The sequence below is a fragment of the Oncorhynchus clarkii genome, chromosome 2, assembly GCF_045791955.1.
Source record: "Oncorhynchus clarkii lewisi isolate Uvic-CL-2024 chromosome 2, UVic_Ocla_1.0, whole genome shotgun sequence".
NCBI lineage: Eukaryota > Metazoa > Chordata > Actinopteri > Salmoniformes > Salmonidae > Oncorhynchus > Oncorhynchus clarkii.
Window position 1 is genome coordinate 55,083,459 of NC_092148.1, and position 20,639 is coordinate 55,104,097.

The following is a 20,639-nucleotide window of genomic DNA, read 5'->3' on the forward strand; positions in this document are numbered from 1 at the left end:
CACTAAACTGATAGGTCCCAAAAAAAACTCCAGGACAGATGAGGGCCCGTGGCTGAACATTTGACTACCTTTCAGTAAGCCACAGGATTCTACAGCCATGCACCATTCAAGACTGATTTAGTCTACGATCATTGTGACTGGCTGAACCGAGTACCTTCCAGACCACGATGTGCCAGGTGGACTGCTGCAGCAGGGTGCCGTGGGCAGCGATGGTGGAGAACATGGTCTGACCGGCGCTCTTCCTGACGGCGGGCCGGGGGTCCACACACAGCTGGCCCAGCTTGGCGTACAGACACAGCCACAGGCAGTCGAAGGGAGGGGCCGGGTGGAAGGGCCTGTTCAGGGGCTCGCCCTTCTCCCGAGCCTGCTTCTGCAGCGCGGCCTCCTCCCTCTCAAGATCCTGGGTGATGGCCTCGCCCCTCTGGAAGAAGTAGTCGGAGATGTTCCACTGTTGGGGAAAACGGGGAGAGGGGTACGATTTGAGGGGACGCAGCAGCAACTATAAGCTTTGTATAACCGCAGCAGTAATATGAACTAGAATGAATTAAAAACCCAATACAATAGAGGATATTAAACAATATATGCAATATGCTGTGGTTGTACCAGGAGTCCTATGGAGGTGAGGCTGATGTTGAGTTCCTGGTTCTGGAGACCGAAGCTGCCGGCGACATCCACTACGATCTGGAGGCACATGCAAGGCATGGTGGGGAGGAAGTCAGTCACCACCAACTGCAGGCACTGGAAGGCTGTTCGGATCAACGACTCTCTAGGCGACAGGGGACAGACAGACACTTGTCAGACGCAGACATAAAACAGAGTGAACAGCCAACTGCTGGACAATAGAGAAAATACAGCATGTTAAGATGAAATAGGTGTTAAGAAGGGTTACAATCTCAGCTTTTAAATATGGATCACAGAGCTTTTCCCTCTGCATCACCCATCCCAGTCTCCCCCCTCTCCCTTTTCAATGCTGCTACCCCCCCCCTCCCCCCCCCCCCTCTCACCCCTGGTCGTTGCGGATGGCCCCTATGACCCCCAGCACTAAGGGCCAGCCAGGACCCAGACTGTCTCCCTGGCTCTGGAGGATCTGCAGCACGCTCTCCAGCTGCTTCTGACGGATGTCTGCATGGAGCACGTTGGACAGCTCCTTCAGAGGGTTCAACAGCAGGAGCTGCAGCCTCTGACAGAGGGACAGAGAGAGAGAGAGACAGTGAGTGAGACAGTGAGTGAGACAGTGAGTGAGAGAGACAGAAAGAAAGAAAAGGGACAGAGGAAGAGAGTATGGAGTGGTTATATTACATACACAAGGACAAGCATACAAACCACTGCCTTAAGATGTACAAGGTCAACTATGTGTGGGTGGGCTGGTATGGTGAAGCCGACTAATAGCAAGTCATCTTGTCACCTTCCATTGTAACAGCCACCCGACTTCTAGATAGAATAGTGTACAGTAGTTCCTGTATTTGGGTTCTACTGTATGTGACTGGGTGAAGATAAGAGAGATGGGGTAGTAGCGGTACCTGGTTCTGTGCTAGAGGGGGGTTGTGCTTGTAGGCCAAGCCAGCTTTGATGAGGGCGGTAACAGCCTCAGCCCCCCACTCTCTCATCCTGGCGTTGGGGTGCTGACAGACCTGCAGCAGGTAACATCATTGGGTAGGGCACACACACAGGACGAGGAGAGAGAGATCAGACACATCACACTCTACACACACAAGCATTGCAGAAGGAGGGAGAAAGAGTGGGGAGGGTAGAGAGAGAGAAGAGAGAGAGAAAGAAAGCGATATTGATAGAGAGAGAAAGGGATGTGAGTCAGGGGCAGTTCAAACAGTATGGCCACCGTTTCTCACAGCAGGTGGTTAAAACAGACTGTATGCCTGGGATTTTCTACTCGCACAACAGTGAAATCAGGTCATTCCATTTGACAGACACGTAATCATGAAAGCTCTGGCGAAAATCAGCCCGCTTTCGTTGCTTTGCTGCACATCTCACTATTCCCCTGGGCTGTTAAGATACAGTGAATGAGATGCCACATCAGCACCCCCCTTCACAGCCTACAAGTGTCTGTGCTGTCTACTTGTTGGCCAACGTCAAACAAGTGTGTGACTGGCCGAGAAAGGCTGGCATATCATTAGCGATGATAAGGTAAGATGCATTCAAATGTGCAGGTATCTGCATAGTATGCATACAAACAAAAACAGAGTTCCAGAAATGTAACTCATGGGTGCGAGGCAATTTTGATCAAACAGCAACAGCGAAGCAAACAGAAAACCTGTCGCAAGCTGCACATCGCAAACTCTCAGCTCCAACACCTTGATGCCAGGCGAAGAGCCATGACGGAATGAAAGAGAGAGAAAGCAAATGATTGGGAGGAGAAGTTTCCGAGCTTACCTTCTGCAAAAACAGACATGGGTTGCAAAAGAGAGGGAGAAAAGACAACTTAAGGAGGAACCGTTTGTTTCAGACAAACACACAGAACTGCCACAGATACAGATGCAGCCAAATATATTGGCACCCTTGCACTCCACAACGGAGCGCAATGAAGCAGAATTTCCCGTTTTCTCTTTTCAAAACTGGTTGAATGGCTATTTTCACCCTGCAATTACACACAAACAAGAATCACTCATCTCCAACCAAATTAATTCCAATTTTGAATAATTTAGTCCAGGCCTTTAAAACATTGAAAAATCACAATTGCAGTTTATATAGATTGTTCTTGTTCTTCTTGGTCTTGTGCGGTTGTAAATCAAACAAATACACAATTTTTACTTATTATAGAAGAAACAGTGAATGGTGTAAGGGTGGCAATATATGGGACCGCATCTTTAAAGCTATAACACTATCACTAAATAAGGGACAGATGCCACTCACAGCATTAGAAATGGAAGGGCCCTACCATCATACGAGAGGGCTTGAAAAGTACGTACCGAAGGACATACAGCTACAGGCTACAGCATAGCCCCCCCCCCCAAAAAAAACACTTCACTAACCTGGTCCTAGATCCGTTTGTGCGCTTTGTCAAGGCGTGACAATTGCAGAAGGAGTTGGCAAGAGAACAGACACAGACTTGCACACAGTCTACCACTTTAAATGGTTACTGTAAGACGTACCTCCAGCAGATGTCCAGCGAGGGGCCTCCACAGGATCTCTATACGATCCATGTTGACCAGGCCGGTCTCCAGCAGCTTGGCTACCGCAAACAGAGACGGCTCCTTGACACGGGACGACAACAGAACACAGGGGTGATCGGTTGGTGGATATAGGTATTAAAACAATAAGGCCCAAGGAGGTATGGTATATGGCCAATATACCCACCTGCCTGGATACATTTGGCATTTTAAGATGGCTAGGTGGGACAACCGCATATCACAGGCATAGTAACTGAAATCCTCAGTAAAGTAGCTAATCAGCAGAGTCAGAGCTGGGGGGAGGGGGGGGGGTCAAGTGTGAGTTCACAAAAGGCCTTTTTGAAAAGGGGAGGAAGGTCTTTGATCTTTAACCCTACTCTTTGAAGAGGTAGGGTTAAAGATGTTGCAGGGGTTTGCAGGCACAAGCAGGGAGTCCAGCCAACAGCGAGTTGCAGTAGTCCAGACGGGAAGGGCCAAGTGCCTGGATTAGGACCTGCGCCGCTTCCTGTGTGAGGTAGGGTCATACTCTACGGATGTTGTAGAGGATGGATACAGCATGGAGCATGGATACAGCCCTTAGCCGTGGTATATTGGCAATATACCACAAACCCCTGCCTTATTGCTATTATATACTGGTTACCAAAGTAATTAGAGCAGTAAAAGTAAATGTTTAGTCATACCCGTGGTATACGGTCTGTTATACCACGGCTGTCAGCCAATCAGCACTCAGGGTTCGAACCACCCAGTTTATAAAGTGGTATACGGCCAATACACCACGGCTAAGCGCTGTAACCAGGCACTCCCTGTTGCGTTGTGCATAAGAACAGCCCTTAGCCGTAGTATATTGGCCGTATACCACACCCCCCCGGGGCTTGTTGCTTAAATATATCACAGCTTCCAGCCAATCAAAATCCAGGAACCAAACTACCCGGTTTCTAACAGACATTAAGTAACACAAGGTTCATGCAGAAGACAGAGAGGTCATACGTTGTTGCTCTGGCTACATCTACAATAATGAAGTACCTGTGAAGTAATTACCTTGTTAGTCCCATAGGCCATCTCCATAGCCTCCAGAGAGAGGGAGCACAGTGCGTTGATCAGGTGGTGCAGTGACACGTCATCTAGGTACTGGGAGCTCTCAAAGAGTCTCGACAGGATGTTGGAGATGAAAGGCAGATCTGTCATCACAGCCGTGGTCAGCACCTGTAATACACAGACAACATGGGGGAGTCAGAGAGCTGAACGGTGAAGCTGGTGGGCTGAAGAGCTGTAGCGAACAGCCAATGACACCCTATGGGAGTTGTTGCTAATTGATGCAGAGAATTTGACTCGTTACAGCGCGACTGCGTAAGGCAGGGAAATAGAGTCTTACCGTGCTGGGCCCCTCTACTGCACGACCAGGCTTCAGAGCACCTCCAACCCCAGGCTTCAGGCCTAGGATCCACACCAGGTGCTGGGAGAGGAGAGGAAAGGGGGGGATAGATAGAACAGGAAGGGCATAAAAGGTGGTGAGAAAAGTCAAAGAGAGTGATTCCCTCAGAACACTTCTGCCTTACCATAAAAAAATAAATTGAAATATTTAGGCTCGTCAATAGCCGAAAAATCCAGGAAATCCAGGCATGGCTATAACACACTGTAGAGCTGTGCCAGTGTGTTTGTGTGGTGGGTACAGTATGGTGGTAGTGTACCTGCAGCGTGGCCAGCACCAGCTGCCAGGAGGTACCCAGCACTGCCCCGTGGCAGTGGGCCAGGTTCAACAGGGTCCGCATACACTGGATATTCTTAGCCGTCAGCTGAGTGAGAAAGACAAGACAGTTATATCACACTACTGTCTGTACTGTATTATGTGAACGTCTAACATGTGCCATAGTTGTGTTGTTGTAGTAATGTTGTGTAAACGTCCCTTACCACCACAGTGCCTTGGGGCTGTACAGTGAGAGGCTGTCCCACAGCCACCACCTGCTGATGAGACTCACTGGAGGGACTGATGATCTGCACAGTCTGGCCCTGAATAGAGTAGGCTGAGGAGCACACAGACACACACACACACACACACTTATTTAGAGTCTTCAACGAAAGTAATGATCACAAGGACTAAATCGTCTGGAGGTCAATCAATATATTCACTCCTTAGTTGAAATGAGTCCTGTTTTTTTTTTCTCCTCACAATGTAGCGCAGACAGACACCCTGATGATAATAACACGAGTCAATTCCATTCATATAATAGACTGAGTGACTGAGACAAGCCAGCTACATGCTAGACTTGATTAATTAACTCGTAAGGCAAACACCCATCCTGCTGAAGCCAATTTGCGAGTTCTCTCTCACAGCAAATATGCAAAGTGTGTGTGTGTATGTGACTGTGTGTGAGAGTGTTTGTAACTGTTTGTGTACCCCCCCCCCAACCAACACATTCATCTTGGTGCTGCTACACAGATGGAACAAGGAACAGTTGAGGCACAGCCAGAATTTCATGATATACAGTGCCTTCGTGAAAGTATTCAGACCCATTGACTTTTCCCACAATTTGTTACATTGCAGCCCTATTCTCAAATTGATTCAATTGTTTTTCCCCCCTCATTAATACCCCATCATGACAAAGCAAAAACAGGTTTAGGCATTTTTGCAAATGTATTAAAACTGAAATAACAATAACAAAAGTATTCAGACCCTTTACTCAGTACTTTGTTGAAGCACCTTTGGCAGTGATTACAGCCTCGAGTCTTCTTGGGTATGACGCTACAAGCTTGGCACACCTGTACTTGGGGAGTTTCTCCCATTCTTCTCTGCAGATCCTCTCAAGCTCTGTAAGGTTGGATGGGAAGCGTTGCTGCACAGCTATTTTCAGGTCTCTGCAGAGATGTTCGAATGGGTTCATGTCCGGGCTCTGGCTGAGACACTCAGACATTCAGAGACTTGTTCTGAAGCCACTCCTGCGTTGTCTTGGTTGTGTGCTTAGGGTCGTTGTCCTGTTGGAAGGTGAACCTTCACCCCAGTCTGAGGACCCAAGCACTCGAGCAGATTTTCATCAAGGATCACTCTGTACTTTGCTCCTTTCATCTTTGCCTCGATCCTGACTAGTCTTCCAGTCCCTTCCGCTGAAAAACATCCTCACAGCATGAGGCTGCCACACCACCATGCTTCACCATAGGGATGGTGCCAGGTTTCCTCCAGACGTGACGCTTGGCATTCAGGCCAAAGGAGTTCAATCTTGGTTTCATCAGACCAGAGAATCTTGTTGCCTTTTGACAAACCCCAAGCGGGCTGTCATGTGCCTTTTAATGAGGAGTGGCTTCCGACTGGTTACTTTAGCATAAAGGCCTGATTGCTGGAGTGCTGCAGAGATGGTTGTCCTGGGAGGTTCTCCCATCTCCACAGAGGAACTCTGGAGGCTTGTCAGAGTGACCATCGGGTTCTTGGTCACCTCCCTGTCCAAGGCCCTTCTCCCCCGATTGCAGTTTGGCCAGACGGTTACCTCTAGGAAAAGTCTTGGTGGTTCCAAACTTCTTCCATTTAAGTATGGTGGAGGCCACTGTGTTCTTGGGGACCTTCAATGCTGCAGAAATGTTTTGATACCCTTCCCCAGATCTATGCCTCGACACAATCCTGTCTCAGAGCTCTACAGACCATTCCATCAACCTCATGGGTTGGTTTTGCTCTGACATGCACTGTCTACCATGGGACCTTAAATAGACAGGTATGTGCCTTTCCAAATCAATGGATTTTACCACAGATGGACTCCAAGTTGTAGAAACATCTCAAGGATGATCAATGGAAACAAGATGCACCGGAGCCACATTTCGAAACTCATAGCAAAGGGTCTGAATACTTACGTAAATAAAGTATGTTTAAAAAAAATAAATTGTAATACATTTGCAAATATTTCTAAAAACCTGTTTTCACTTTGTCATTATGGGTATTGTGTGTGGATTGCTGAAGATTTGTTTTAATTTAATCCATTTTAGAATAAGGCCGTAACGTAACAAAATGTGGAAATAGTCAAGGGGTCTGAATAGTTTCCGTATGCGCTGTATGTGGTGGTTAGTATGGAGATCACACACAGTTTTAGAGCTGTACACACAGAGAGACTTGCTAATTAAGTGTACACAAACAACTACCTACTGTTTTATCGAGTTCCTCAGAGGCCCATATGTTTCATTATCACAGAGCGGATACCCTACTATATGTAGCAAAGCCACGAGAGAAGACCGCTATGAACGCACACAAAACGCCCTCGGGGTACTGACCCTTGTTGTTGAGGTTGGTTGCGTTACTGCTAAGGACAGTCAGGGTATAGTGTGGGGGCAATGAGGCCTTGCAGATGGCTGTGATGAAGGCGTCGCGGGGCGTGACCAGGCCCAGACGACCACACAGAGACGCCATGGTCAGCTCCGCCTTCAGGATGCTCTCTGTCGCCGTCTCATCAGTACTGGAGGGGGACGAGACACACAGAGGGTTATGGGTTTGGAACAAACACGGAGGAATGCTTAACTGCCGCAATGTTTGGACTTATTGCCTTGTGGAAAAAAAACAAGTCTCAGAATAATGTTTCATCAACGGACACATTTCACAACAACACATGGTCTTGTAGCTTCAAGAAAAACGTTGGTTGCTCCTGATCTTAACACTGACCTTCAGTTTCACCTGTCACACCTTCAAGTTACTTTGAGGGGAAACTATGCTGAACAATAATATAAAATGCAACATGTAAAGTGTTGGTCCCATGTTTCATGAGCTGCAATAAAATATCCCAGAATTGTTCCAAAGGTATTTCTCTAAAATGTTGTGCACAAATTTGCTTACATCCCTGTTGGTGTGTATTTCTCTTTTCCCAAGATAATCCATCCACCTGACAGGTGTGGCATATCAAGAAGCTGATTAAACAGCATGACCATTACACAGGTGCACTTTGTGCTGGGGTCAATAAAAGGCCACTCTAAAATGTGCAGTTTTGTCACACAAGACAATGCCACAGATGTCTGTGGGAGCGTGCAATTGGCATGCTGACTGCAGGAATGTCCACCAAAGCTGTTGCAAGAGAATGTAATGTTAATTTCTCTACCATAAGCTGCCGCAAATGTCGTTTTAGAGAATTTGGCAGTATGGTCAACCGGTCTCACAACTGCAGACCACGTGCAACCACGGCAGCCCAGGACCTCCACATCTGGCTTCTTCACCTGCAGGATCGTCACACCAGTCACGCGGACAGCTGTTGAAACGGTGGATTTGCAAAACCGAAGAATGTCTGCACAAACTGTCAAAAAACGCGTCAGGGAAGCTCATCTGCGTGCTTGTCATACTCTTTAGGGTCTTGAACTGACTGCAGTTCGGCATCTTAACCAACTTCAGTGGGCAAATGCTCACTTTCGATGGCCAATGACACGCTGGAGAAGTGTGCTCTTCATGGATGTTCTGTGGGCGTGTGGTTTGCTGATGTCAACGTTGTGAACACAGTGCCCTATGGTGGCGATGGGGTTATGGTATGGGCAGGCGTAAGCTATGGACACTGAACACAATTGCATTTTATTGATGGCAATTTGAAGGCAAAGACATACCGTGACGAGATCCTGAGGCCCATTGTCGTGCCATTCATCCTCCTCCATCACCTCATGTTTCAGCATGATAATGCATGGCGCCATGTCACAAGGACCTGTACACAATTCCGGGAAGCTGAAAATGTCCCAGTTCTTCCCCGTCCCGCATACTCAGACATGTCAACCATTGAGCATGTGTGGAATGCTCTGGATCGATGTTTGGGATGCTCTGGATCGACGTGTACGACAGCGTGTTCCAGTTCCCGCCAAAATCCAGCAACTTAGCACAGACATTGAAGAGGAGTGGAACAACATTCCACAGGCCACAATCAACAGCCTGATCAACTCTATGCAAAGGAGATGTGTTGCGCTGCATGAGGCAAATGGTGATCACACCAGATAGTGACTGGTGTTCTGATCCACACCCCTACCTTTTTTCTTAAAGTATCTGTGACCAACAGTTGCATATCTGTATTCCAAGTCATGTGAAATCCATAGATTAGGGCCTGATGAATTTATTATTTCAATTGACTCATTTCCTTATATGAACTCTGATCTTTGAAATTGTTGAATGTTAAGTTTATATTTTTGTTCAGTGTAAATAAATTGACTTTGAGGTGATCTATAAGAAGGGATGTTACCTGGCGTCCAATAGGAGTGAGAGGGCAGCCAGTAGACCACACCAACACGCACTGACCATCTCCTCCCAGACGAGATGGGCTTCTAACAGAGAAACAGCCGTTAGCAACAGAGTGGACAAGAAATATACATTTGTACAGATATCTATATTTAAACGCTACATCAGAATTCTTCGTTGAATAGGGATGTTAACACATTCATCACTATAGTAAGCCTACATATATTAAACGCCCTCAGGAACTGTAGGTATTGGAATGCCCACTAGAGGTCAATAAAATTGCAAGCTAGGGTTCAGCTCCTTGTGTGGGCCCAGAGAAGAGCCCCGGTCCTAGCCCCCCGACCCTCCCTCATCCCCCCTCTTCACCAGGCTCAGCTTGGGCGTTCTGGTCTGGGTTGGCCTCCCTGCGTACAGCCACCTCCTCCTCCTCCTTGGCCAGTTCTCTCTCTATCATGGAGGTGATGCCTCGGACCAGGTCCAGCAGGGCGCTGAAGGCCACAGACATGGCATAACCCTCTGGGATGGACGGGGGCTCCACCTTGTCCAACATCTCCAGACTGGGGCAGGGAAGAGGAAAGGGAAACGTATGATATGACGCATTGTGTATGTGTGTCGTGTGTGTGTCTACACACACACTGCTGCAGGATCAGCTTTCCCTGGCCATGTGTTCATTACAGACACATGACGAGCTGTGTTAGACAATGTTGACTGACAACTCTGTCCTGCATCAACAAACAAACCAACCAGTTTAATTCTCTAGTCTATCAAAACACCAGCATTGCTCAATCTCCTCATAATTACAGACAACAGATCACATTCCCTTGCTCATGACCCATGCATAAAGGGAAAGGGGGATACCTAGCCAGTTGTACAACTGTACGCATTCTACTGAAATGCGCCTTCCGCGTTTAACCCAACCCCTCTGAATCAGAGAGAGCAGAGTTAGGCCAACGAATCCACAGCTAAATCAACTCATTCCTTCCCTCTAACAGGCATAGTGTGTGTCATGGGGTGTCTGCTGTGTTTGTGTTCTCTCTGTTCCTGCCGCTGTCTCCTCACTCAAAGACAGCAGCTTGTTAGAGTAGAATAATGACAACATTTACAGGCCAACTGTCCCCCAGGGTGTCTAGGCTTTTGATAACGGACATAGTTTTGTCCGCCCCCCCCCGTGGTTTAAAATCAAACTGTTTCTCTCTGGTTCAACTGTCTCCAATAGACCGTGTCCATAGCTAGATGAGTGAGTGAGTGAGTGAGTGATAGAGAGATAGAGAGATAGATTAGTGATATATATATATATATATACATACAGTGCCTTGCGAAAGTATTCGGCCCCCTTGAACTTTGCGACCTTTTGATACATTTCAGGCTTCAAACATAAATATATAAAACTGTAATTTTTTGTGAAGAATCAACAACAAGTCGGACACAATCATGAAGTGGAACGACATTTATTGGATATTTCAAACTTTTTTAACAAATCAAAAACTGAAAAATTGGGCGTGCAAAATTATTCAGCCCCCTTAAGTTAATACTTTGTAGCGCCACCTTTTGCTGCGATTACAGCTGTAAGTCGCTTGGGGTATGTCTCTATCAGTTTTGCACATCGAGAGACTGAAATTTTTTCCCATTCCTCCTTGCAAAACAGCTCGAGCTCAGTGAGGTTGGATGGAGAGCATTTGTGAACAGCAGTTTTCAGTTCTTACCACAGATTCTCGATTGGATTCAGGTCTGGACTTTGACTTGGCCATTCTAACACCTGGATATGTTTATTTTTGAACCATTCCATTGTAGATTTTGCTTTATGTTTTGGATCATTGTCTTGTTGGAAGACAAATCTCCGTCCCAGTCTCAGGTCTTTTGCAGACTCCATCAGGTTTTCTTCCAGAATGGTCCTGTATTTGGCTCCATCCATCTTCCCATCAATTCTAACCATCTTCCCTGTCCCTGCTGAAGAAAAGCAGGCCCAAACCATGATGCTGCCACCACCATGTTTGACAGTGGGGATGGTGTGTTCAGCTGTGTTGCTTTTACGCCAAACATAAGGTTTTGCATTGTTGCCAAAAAGTTCAATTTTGGTTTCATCTGACCAGAGCACCTTCTTCCACATGTTTGGTGTGTCTCCCAGGTGGCTTGTGGCAAACTTTAAACGACACTTTTTATGGATATCTTTAAGAAATGGCTTTCTTCTTGCCACTCTTCCATAAAGGCCAGATTTGTGCAATATACGACTGATTGTTGTCCTATGGACAGAGTCTCCCACCTCAGCTGTAGATCTCTGCAGTTCATCCAGAGTGATCATGGGCCTCTTGGCTGCATCTCTGATCAGTCTTCTCCTTGTATGAGCTGAAAGTTTAGAGGGACGGCCAGGTCTTGGTAGATTTGCAGTGGTCTGATACTCCTTCCATTTCAATATTATCGCTTGCACAGTGCTCCTTGGGATGTTTAAAGCTTGGGAAATCTTTTTGTATCCAAATCCAGCTTTAAACTTCTTCACAACAGTATCTCGGACCTGCCTGGTGTGTTCCTTGTTCTTCATGATGCTCTCTGCGCTTTTAACGGACCTCTGAGACTATCACAGTGCAGGTGCATTTATACGGAGACTTGATTACACACAGGTGGATTGTATTTATCATCATTAGTCATTTAGGTCAACATTGGATCATTCAGAGATCCTCACTGAACTTCTGGAGAGAGTTTGCTGCACTGAAAGTAAAGGGGCTGAATAATTTTGCACACCCAATTTTTCAGTTTTTGATTTGTTAAAAAAGTTTGAAATATCCAATAAATGTCGTTCCACTTCATGATTGTGTCCCACTTGTTGTTGATTCTTCACAAAAAAATACAGTTTTATATCTTTATGTTTGAAGCCTGAAATGTGGCAAAAGGTCGCAAAGTTCAAGGGGGCCGAATACTTTCGCAAGGCACTGTATATATATATATATATATCACACACACACACTAGACATCTAGCTATGGACACGGTCTATTGGGACACAGTCTATTGGAGACAGTTGAACCAGAGAGAAACAGTTTGATTTTAAACCACGGGGGGGGGGGGAACGAAACACATATATATATATATACACACACATATACATATTTATATAGTACTACTCACTAGGTAGCCTTGGCGCTGCCCTGCACACTGACGGTCATGAGGGGGATCCAAGTACCGCGGTACTCGAAGGCAGCCTGAGTGATCAGACTCCCACCCTGACCTCCGGCTCCTGGACCACCCTGGGCAGCCGCCTGGGCCCCCGACCCAGACCCACCTCGGGAGGGAGAGAGATGGAGGAATGGAAGGGGGGAGGGAAGGAAGAAAAAGAGAGCAAAAGATTGCTGTTAGTTTTGAGCCGGAACCAAAGCCTTCACAACCTGCAGACCAGAACCTTCCATACCCTCATGAGTTGCCTAATCCTACCCTAGATATTCCTCTTCTTTACTTTCTACCCAACTACAGTCTCAAGCTGTAACACCGATAAAGACAACATTAGCTCCTTCTAAGTGTGGTCCTCACCAGCAGGGGCATTGGTGGCAGCAGGGTTGCCTGTGTTGGGGACGATGAAGAGGGACTGGATGAAGGAGCCCAGGGCGTTAACGATGTCCCGGAACACCTTGGTGGAGTGCTGCTTCATGTCATAGGACTGGCAGAAAGACCTGGAGGGAGGCGAGAAAGGATGTCGCGAAAGTTTCTTTTAAAAAAAATATATAGAATATGGAGATTGTTGAGGTTGTGTGTGTTTGTGTGTGTGGTAAGGTTAGTGTCGTATGGTGAGGTCAGTGATGTGTGTGTTGAGGGTGCGCTCCTCCTCTTCACCGTAGCAGGTGTGGCTGTACACACAGCCTGTGGACGGACTCCACGGCCACGGCTCTGAGCCACTGAGGCTTCTCCCCATCCAGGAACTTCACCAACAGGGACAAGAAGATCTCACACTCCGTCACCTACAACACAGACAAACACACCTCAATCCTCAGATCCCCAAGATAACTATCCACATATGGAGGTCTCTACAATAAGAAGACAACAGGATTTGAATTTCAGTTAACCTCCTGAATTGACTGAAATCAAAAATGGAATTGACCCAAACTATAGTTCATGCCTTGGCTACTACAACTGTAGTTGTTTGATGATTTAGGTACAGAGAACACAGTATTAGGTAGTAACTACTGTAACTGACTTTCACCAGTAGGCTGTAGAAGTGTTTGATTATCCCCGGGACTCACCAGTAGGCTGTAGAAGTGTTTGATAACCCCCGGGACTCACCAGTAGGCTGTAGAAGTGTTTGATTATCCCCGGGACTCACCAGTAGGCTGTAGAAGTGTTTGATAACCCCCGGGACTCACCAGTAGGCTGTAGAAGTGTTTGATGAGCACAGACACCACTCTGAGCAGCCTCATGCAGATGGGGAAGTAGGGTTTTTCTACAGGGGCCGGCGAGGCAGCGCTGCTGCTCCCCTGGCGGAACTTGATGTTGGGGGAGAACAGCTTGATGACCAGCGGACAAACACGCTCCTTCAGCAGGAAGCTGAACTCCTGGTGCTATATAGGGGTCAGAGGGCAGAGGTTAAAGGTCAGAGGGCAACGGGTGGGGTCAGCAGGAGGTGGGGGTCACAGTACAAATACAAGACACACACCTACATCGAGATGATAGTTTTTCTATTTCAATGCATATAATACTCAATTGTATTGCATTATATTGTACTATACTTTACTGTATCCTATTATATTACGTCCTCACTGTCGTACCTCTGGGGGCCCCAAGTGCATGTCATCAATGTCCTTAAAATGTATTTAATAAATCATTTTGACAGTAACCCTCCAAAAAGTCATTCATAAACCTTTTTAATTCCCATATGAAGTAGGAAGCAAAGTGTTTTTCTTTAGGAATGGGACTTAAAAAAAAGTGCCTCAGGCCTTGAACAAAAAACAAAAGTAACAGATTGAAAGTATAAGGGGATATCGGTGAAGAAATGCTGTGGTCAAGGCTACAACGGCGCCAGTGCAATGACTGAAGCTTACTCAAGTGTTCAAAAACGCATATCAGACCGAAAAGCTTCTTATAGGTAGTTCTTAGTAGAATTTAAGATCAGAAAACAATTTCTCCGTAGAAGCGACAGTTACAGGGATGGTAAAAAACAGCTTGATTGCCGTAGCAACATCAGGGAAACTGGGCAGAAGGGAGGGGTGCTTCAAATACAGCAGTTCTGCAACGTCTTTAATTGAGCCTCTCATTCTCCTTAATTGCCGGCTCTCAACATGTTACAGAAGGAGAGGACAGATGGTCTGGATACAGGACAGCCAATAAATTGACAGATGCAAACAGATAATCAGTTCTTGAGGCCTTAAAACAAAAAAAAAGCTGTTTGCGATTTCTTTCATACTGGTGAACCGGCATTTGAGTTGGGGTGTTGCAAATATCAACAGTCCCTTCTCTCTTTTGTGTCCCGACACGCATCCTTCAAGACTACGTTTAAATTGTGCGCAGCGCAATGGACATACAACACACAATGTGTCTCAGGAAAGACTGTATGGGTTGGCAACACTCGGTATAGAACAGTTGGGCCTACAGGCCGTGGTGAAAACATGTGCACAAAAGAAAGAGGACTCCAGGAGAAACAGGGTAGTCGCTCAAGTTTGATCCAATTTCATTTACCTTGAACATTGCAGACCATTAGTGTAGGCTTTTAGCCAGCAAAACCTGCCGACTTCAACAATATAGTGTCTGAACTTATCCTCAAACCGAATACTTTTTGCCCTCACTGTTAGGCTATTTGATATGCCATTTTTTGTAAAAGGTTTATAAATAGCAGATAAATACGGTATATATATAGATAGTATAGTATAGTTCATATAGATAGTACCTCGCATAATTAAACCGTTTCTAGTAAGCTAGTGTTTTGAGCGTGAGCTGACTATTATTTGGCATGAATAGTTTTACTCAACTTTCTATCCAAGCAGGGAGAGCGCGTGGATGGCTCATGTCATGCAGGTTCAGATAGCTGATTACTAAGCTGTGCTGTATCGGCTATCAAATTGGTAGCTGATTGGTACGCTGTTGCATCGGAAATAGATTTTTACAAATCTGCAATGTTTGAATTTCCAACTTGAATTACTAAAGAAGTAATTACAGTGGATTCAGAAAGTATTCAGACCCCTTCACTTTTTACACATTTTGTTACATTACAGCCTTATTCTAAAATTCATTACATAGTTGTTTTTCCTTCATAAATCTACACACAATAACCCATAATGACAAAGGTAACACAGGTTAATGTTTTTTACAAAAAAAAAAAAAAAAAAAAATGAAATATGACATTTACATAAGTATTCAGACCCTTTACTCAGTACTTTGTTGAAGCATCTTTCTCAGTGATTATAACATCAAGTATTTTGCGGTATGATGCTACAAGCTTGGCACACGTGTACTTGGGGAGTTCCTCCATTCTCTGCAGATCCTCTAAAGCTCTGTCAGGTTGGATGGGGTGCGTTTTCAGGTCTTTCTAGAGATGTTAGATCGGGTTCAAGTCCGGGCTCTGGCTGTGTGCTGAGGGTCGTTGTCCTGTTGGAAGGTGAACCTTCGCCCCAGTCTGAGGTTCTGAGCGCTCTGGAGCAGGTTTTTATTGAGCATCTCTGTACTTTGCTCCGTTGATCTTTCCTCGATCCTGACTAGTCTTCCAGTTGCTGCCGCTGAAAAACATCCACACAGCATGATGCTGCCACCATACTTCACCATAGGGATGGTGCCAGGTTTCCTCCGGACGTGAATTCAGACCAAAGATTTCAATCTTGGTTTCATCAGACCAGAGAATCTTGCTTCTCATGGTCTGAGAGTCCTTTAGGTGCCTCTTGGCAAACTACATGCGGGCTGTCATGTGCCTTTTATTGAGGAGTGGCATCCGTCTGGCCACAACCATAAAGGCCTGATCGGTGGAGTGCTGCAGAGATGGTTGTCCTTCTGGATGGTTCTCCCATCGCCACACAGAAACTCTGGAGCTCTGTCAGAGTGACCATCGGGATCTTGGTTACCTCCCTGACCAAGGCCCTTCTCCCCTGATTGCTCAGTTTGGCCCGGCGGCCAGCTCTAGGAAAAGCCTTGGAACTTCTTCCATTTAGGAATGATACAGACGATTGTGTTCTTGGGGACATTCAACGCTGCAGATATTTTATGGTACCCTTCCCCAGATCTGTGCCTTGACACAATCCTGTCTTGGAGCTCTACAGACAATTCATTTGACCTCATAGCTTGGTTTTTGCTCTGACATGAACTGTCAACTGTGGGACCTTATATAGACAGGTGTGTGCCTTTCCAAATCATGTCCAATCAATTGAATTTACCACAAGTGGACTCCAATCAAGTTGTAGAAACAGGATTAATGGAAACAGGATGCACCGGAGCTCAATTTCGAGTCTCATAGCAAAGGGTCTGAATACTGAATACTAATATTTCTGGGGGGGGTTTTATGTATAAAAAAAAGAAAAAAAACTTTCCACTTTGTCATTATGGGGTATTTTGTGAAGATTGATGAGTATTTTCTTTAATAAAAATGTTAGAATAAGCTGTAATATAACAAAATGTGGAAAAAGTCCAGGGGTCTGAACACTTTCCTTATGCTCTGTATTGCGACCAGTCAAGACAGATTTTTTTAAGTACATGTTATATTGAATAGAATATACTCTATTTGTTGTTTTACCAGTTATCAACATATTGTTCAAAGAAAAGAAAGCCCAGTGGTTATTTAGACTTTAGCTAATACATGTTATTTTTTTTGCTGCGGTATCATTTCGGTATAGAGTATCGTGATGCTAAACCTGGAATTTCAAGTCATAATCCTGGTATCTTGACCATGCGGAAACCTATTTTTCTAATGATTGGTCAGAATTGCAAGCCCTCGCATGGTGAATTGTTGATTTTGCAAAAACAAAATTGCGATTGCAAAAATCCTGTGTATTATGTTGCGTGTTTACCTGCAGGAAGACCCCAGGGAAGTCGTTGAGGACTGACTCCAGGAGCTCCAGACCAAACGTCCTCGTCATTTCTGTCATCCCAACCAGCCAGTAGGGGGCATCAGCATTCACTAGCTGACATAGGTCCTGGATAGACACACACAACAAACATAGCAATATAGACATGCACATAGGACAGCTGGATACAGCTACTAGCATTGTATCAGAGGCAGTCTGTAAATCTAGGCTGTACATACATGACCAAAAGTATGTGGACACCTGCTCGTCAAACATCTCATTCCAAAATCATGGGCATTAATATGGAGTTGGTCCACGCTTTGCTGAAATAGCAGACTCCACTCTTCTGGGAAGGCTTTCCACTAGATGTTGTAACATTGCTGTGGGGACTTGTTTCCATTCAGCCACAAGAGCATTAGTGAGGTCGGGCACTGATGTTGGGTGATTAGCCCTGGCTAGCAGTCGGTATTCCAATTCATCCCAAAGGTGTTCGATGGGGTTGAGGTCAGGGCTCTGTGCTGGCCAACCAAGTTCTTCCACACCGATCTCAACAAACCATTTCTGCATGGACCTTGCTTTGTGCACAGGGGCATTGTCATGCTGAAACAGGAAAGGGCCTTCCCCAAATTGTTGCCACAAAGTTGCAGCACAGAATCGTCTAGAATGTCATTGTATGCTGTAGCGTTAAGATTTGTCCTAGCCAAAACCATGAAAAACAGCCCCAGATCATTATTCCTCCTCCACAAACTTCACAGTTGGCACTATTCATTCGGGTTGGTAGCGTTCTCCTGGCATCCGACAAACCCAGATTCGTCCTTTAGACTACAAGATGTTGAAGCGTGATTCATCACTCCAGAGAAAGCGTTTCCACTGCTCCAGAGTCCAAATGGCGGCGACCTTAACACCACTCCAGCCGAAAAGCTTGACATTGTGCATGGTGTACAGATGCTCGGCCATGGAAACCCATTTCATGAAGCTCCCGACAAAGTTATTGTGCTGATGTTGCTTCCAGAGGCAGTTTGGAACTCAATAGTGAGTGTTGCAACAGAGGACAGATCGTTTTTACGTGCTACACACTTCAGCACTCGCAGGTCCCATTGTGTGAGCTTGTGTGGCCTACCGCTTCGCGGCTGAGCCTGTTGTTGTTGCTAGACGTTTCCACTTCAAAATAACAGCACTTACAGTTGACCGGGGCAACTCTAGCAGGGCAGAAATTTGACGAACTGACTTGTAGGATGATGATGGTGACACGTTGAAATTCACTGAGCTCTTCAGTAAGGCCATTCTACTGCCAATATTTGACTACGGAGATTGCATGGCTGTGTGCTTGATTTTAGAAACCTCTCAGCAATGGGTGTGGCTGAAATAGCCAAAGCCAGTAATTTGATGGGGTCCCCTCATACTTTTGTATATAAAGACAGCCTGGTTGTATTTCATTACACAAAGTTGTTCCCTCCCTTCTCCTTCCCTCCCTTCTCCTGCCCTCATTCATCGGGTAAACCCTATCTATACCCCCTCTTCTGATGGGCGAAAGGGTGCAGGTGGGGTACAGTGAGAGGTATGGAGGACGTACCTGGAACAGCATGTAGGCGTCTTTAGCACTGGGCCGCAGGGTGCTGACAGACCTCCGGTTCGTGTTACCCTGGACTGGAGTAGGCTGCTCCACGATGCCTGGAGGAGAGAGGGAGGTGAGGAGAAGGGGAGGGGAGGGAGGTGTGGGGGTAAGGACGAGAGGGAGAGGGGAGAAGAGAGTGTGAGGAGGAGAGAGGGGGAAAGAACACATGGGAGAGACAGTCATTGGACACAGCTGTGGATACAAGCCTGGAGGGATCAATCGCTCACGAGCAAACAGACAGACAGACAGACAGACAGACAGACAGACAGACAGACAGACAGTCCACATACCATTAAATAACACACTCGCAGAAAAGACCTATCCAACACCCACTACAAGAGGGAAAAGTCACTTAATTAAACAGTGATTCTCAATCCTAGCTCACATACTAAACCAAGAATGCAGAGTGGGAAGACAGCAGTGTGAAATCTGACAGGGCCAAACAAAAACTCATTATGTATTCATTGAACTCAGGCTTAAATCACCGGATAAGCAGCTTTAGGCAATCTAAGGAGAAACTAACTCCCTTCCCTTACTCTGTGACAGGTTCAAAGTTAGAGGAGGAGGAGGGTAAGAGAGAGAAAGTGTGATGCAGAATACAGAAGGACAGAAACGGTTCAGTCCTAGAATAACTCAATTTCCCATGAGCCCTCCCGACCCTAACCTTTGAAGCGCTCGTCCTCGGCGACCATCCTCTCAAAGACCACGGTGACGACCTGTCTCACGGTGGCGGCGGCCGTATTGTTGGTGATGTTGTCCTTGGTGAAGTGCAGGCGGAAACACAGCACGATGGCCTGGGAGGGAACGAGGGGAGAGGAGACAGGTTCTGTTACAATATTCAGCCTAACATAGGCTATCAAGCCATGCACTGGGGAATGCATTCTAAGTGGTATGTTAGTATGGACAATTGAACGTAGACAGATTGACTCAGGCACACATCTGGATTCACATGCACGTGGAAACCAACTAGAATAGCACATGATTTCAAGGGCAAATATGAGACGTGTGTGGGACTAAGCATGTTCTATCTGACTGGACTGTGAATGTATGCAACGTCTGCAATGTGGGGGAAAATATTAACCTTCTGTATGTAACATGAGGCAAGATACCCGTGTTTGTATGATGTGCGACTTTGTGCATTCATGACAACATTTGGTGTTTGTCTGATGTGTGACTGTGTGCATTCATGACAACATTTGGTGTTTGTAGACAGTGTGCAGTTCGGGGTACCTTGGAGAGTATTTCGTCATGTACTACAGTGTTGGTGGTGAGCAGCACTAGGACAGTCTGCAGCAGCTTCAGTTCCTCCAGCCCGTTCTCCATCAACTGCCACAGCATGTTAATGATGTTCCCTGCTGCAGCCTGGTGAACACACACACACACAGACTTGTAGCCTACTTGTACATCAAGGAGGCAGCGACAGTCACGGTCACAATCAACAGGGAATGTGACAGAACAGAGCAAGTGACAGCAGCACTAGAGCTCACAGACACGTACACACAGATCAACAGAGAATTAGACACAGACACACAGGGGAGCAGCCGACCGGACCAGCTCTGAATACATCAGGGTCGGCGAGGCACGCACCTTCATTACACCAAACCCAGCAACTGTGGCACTCCATTTTCCTTGTGTCACATCCTGAGGTCAGAACAAACCAACAGAACTCGTACAAAACCAGTGGAACTGAGGGAAGTAGTCAGTTGAAAATAAATAACCTGTCCTTCAAAAGTGGCAGCAAACGGGAACCATGACAGGTCATTTT

The 20,639-nt window shown here is 46.2% G+C and overlaps 1 protein-coding gene across 3 annotated transcripts in view; it reads right to left on the reverse strand.

Annotated features, from left to right (window-relative positions):
* Positions 1-20,639, reverse strand: part of LOC139370062 (protein MON2 homolog) — a 52,240-nt gene that overhangs the window by 16,363 nt on the left and 15,238 nt on the right. For all 3 annotated transcript variants that reach the window (XM_071109384.1, XM_071109376.1, XM_071109391.1), the window contains exons 4-23: positions 20,105-20,236; positions 19,539-19,668; positions 18,833-18,930; positions 17,263-17,388; positions 13,642-13,836; positions 13,115-13,239; positions 12,815-12,954; positions 12,416-12,569; positions 9,664-9,854; positions 9,302-9,383; positions 7,374-7,555; positions 5,034-5,146; positions 4,814-4,918; positions 4,498-4,578; positions 4,164-4,328; positions 3,108-3,209; positions 1,521-1,631; positions 1,005-1,180; positions 604-766; positions 155-448 (exon numbers count right to left, since the gene is read on the reverse strand). In XM_071109384.1, the coding sequence (XP_070965485.1) occupies positions 155-448; positions 604-766; positions 1,005-1,180; positions 1,521-1,631; positions 3,108-3,209; positions 4,164-4,328; positions 4,498-4,578; positions 4,814-4,918; positions 5,034-5,146; positions 7,374-7,555; positions 9,302-9,383; positions 9,664-9,854; positions 12,416-12,569; positions 12,815-12,954; positions 13,115-13,239; positions 13,642-13,836; positions 17,263-17,388; positions 18,833-18,930; positions 19,539-19,668; positions 20,105-20,236 (2,865 nt within the window). The remainder of the gene's footprint in view (positions 1-154; positions 449-603; positions 767-1,004; positions 1,181-1,520; positions 1,632-3,107; positions 3,210-4,163; positions 4,329-4,497; positions 4,579-4,813; positions 4,919-5,033; positions 5,147-7,373; positions 7,556-9,301; positions 9,384-9,663; positions 9,855-12,415; positions 12,570-12,814; positions 12,955-13,114; positions 13,240-13,641; positions 13,837-17,262; positions 17,389-18,832; positions 18,931-19,538; positions 19,669-20,104; positions 20,237-20,639) is intronic.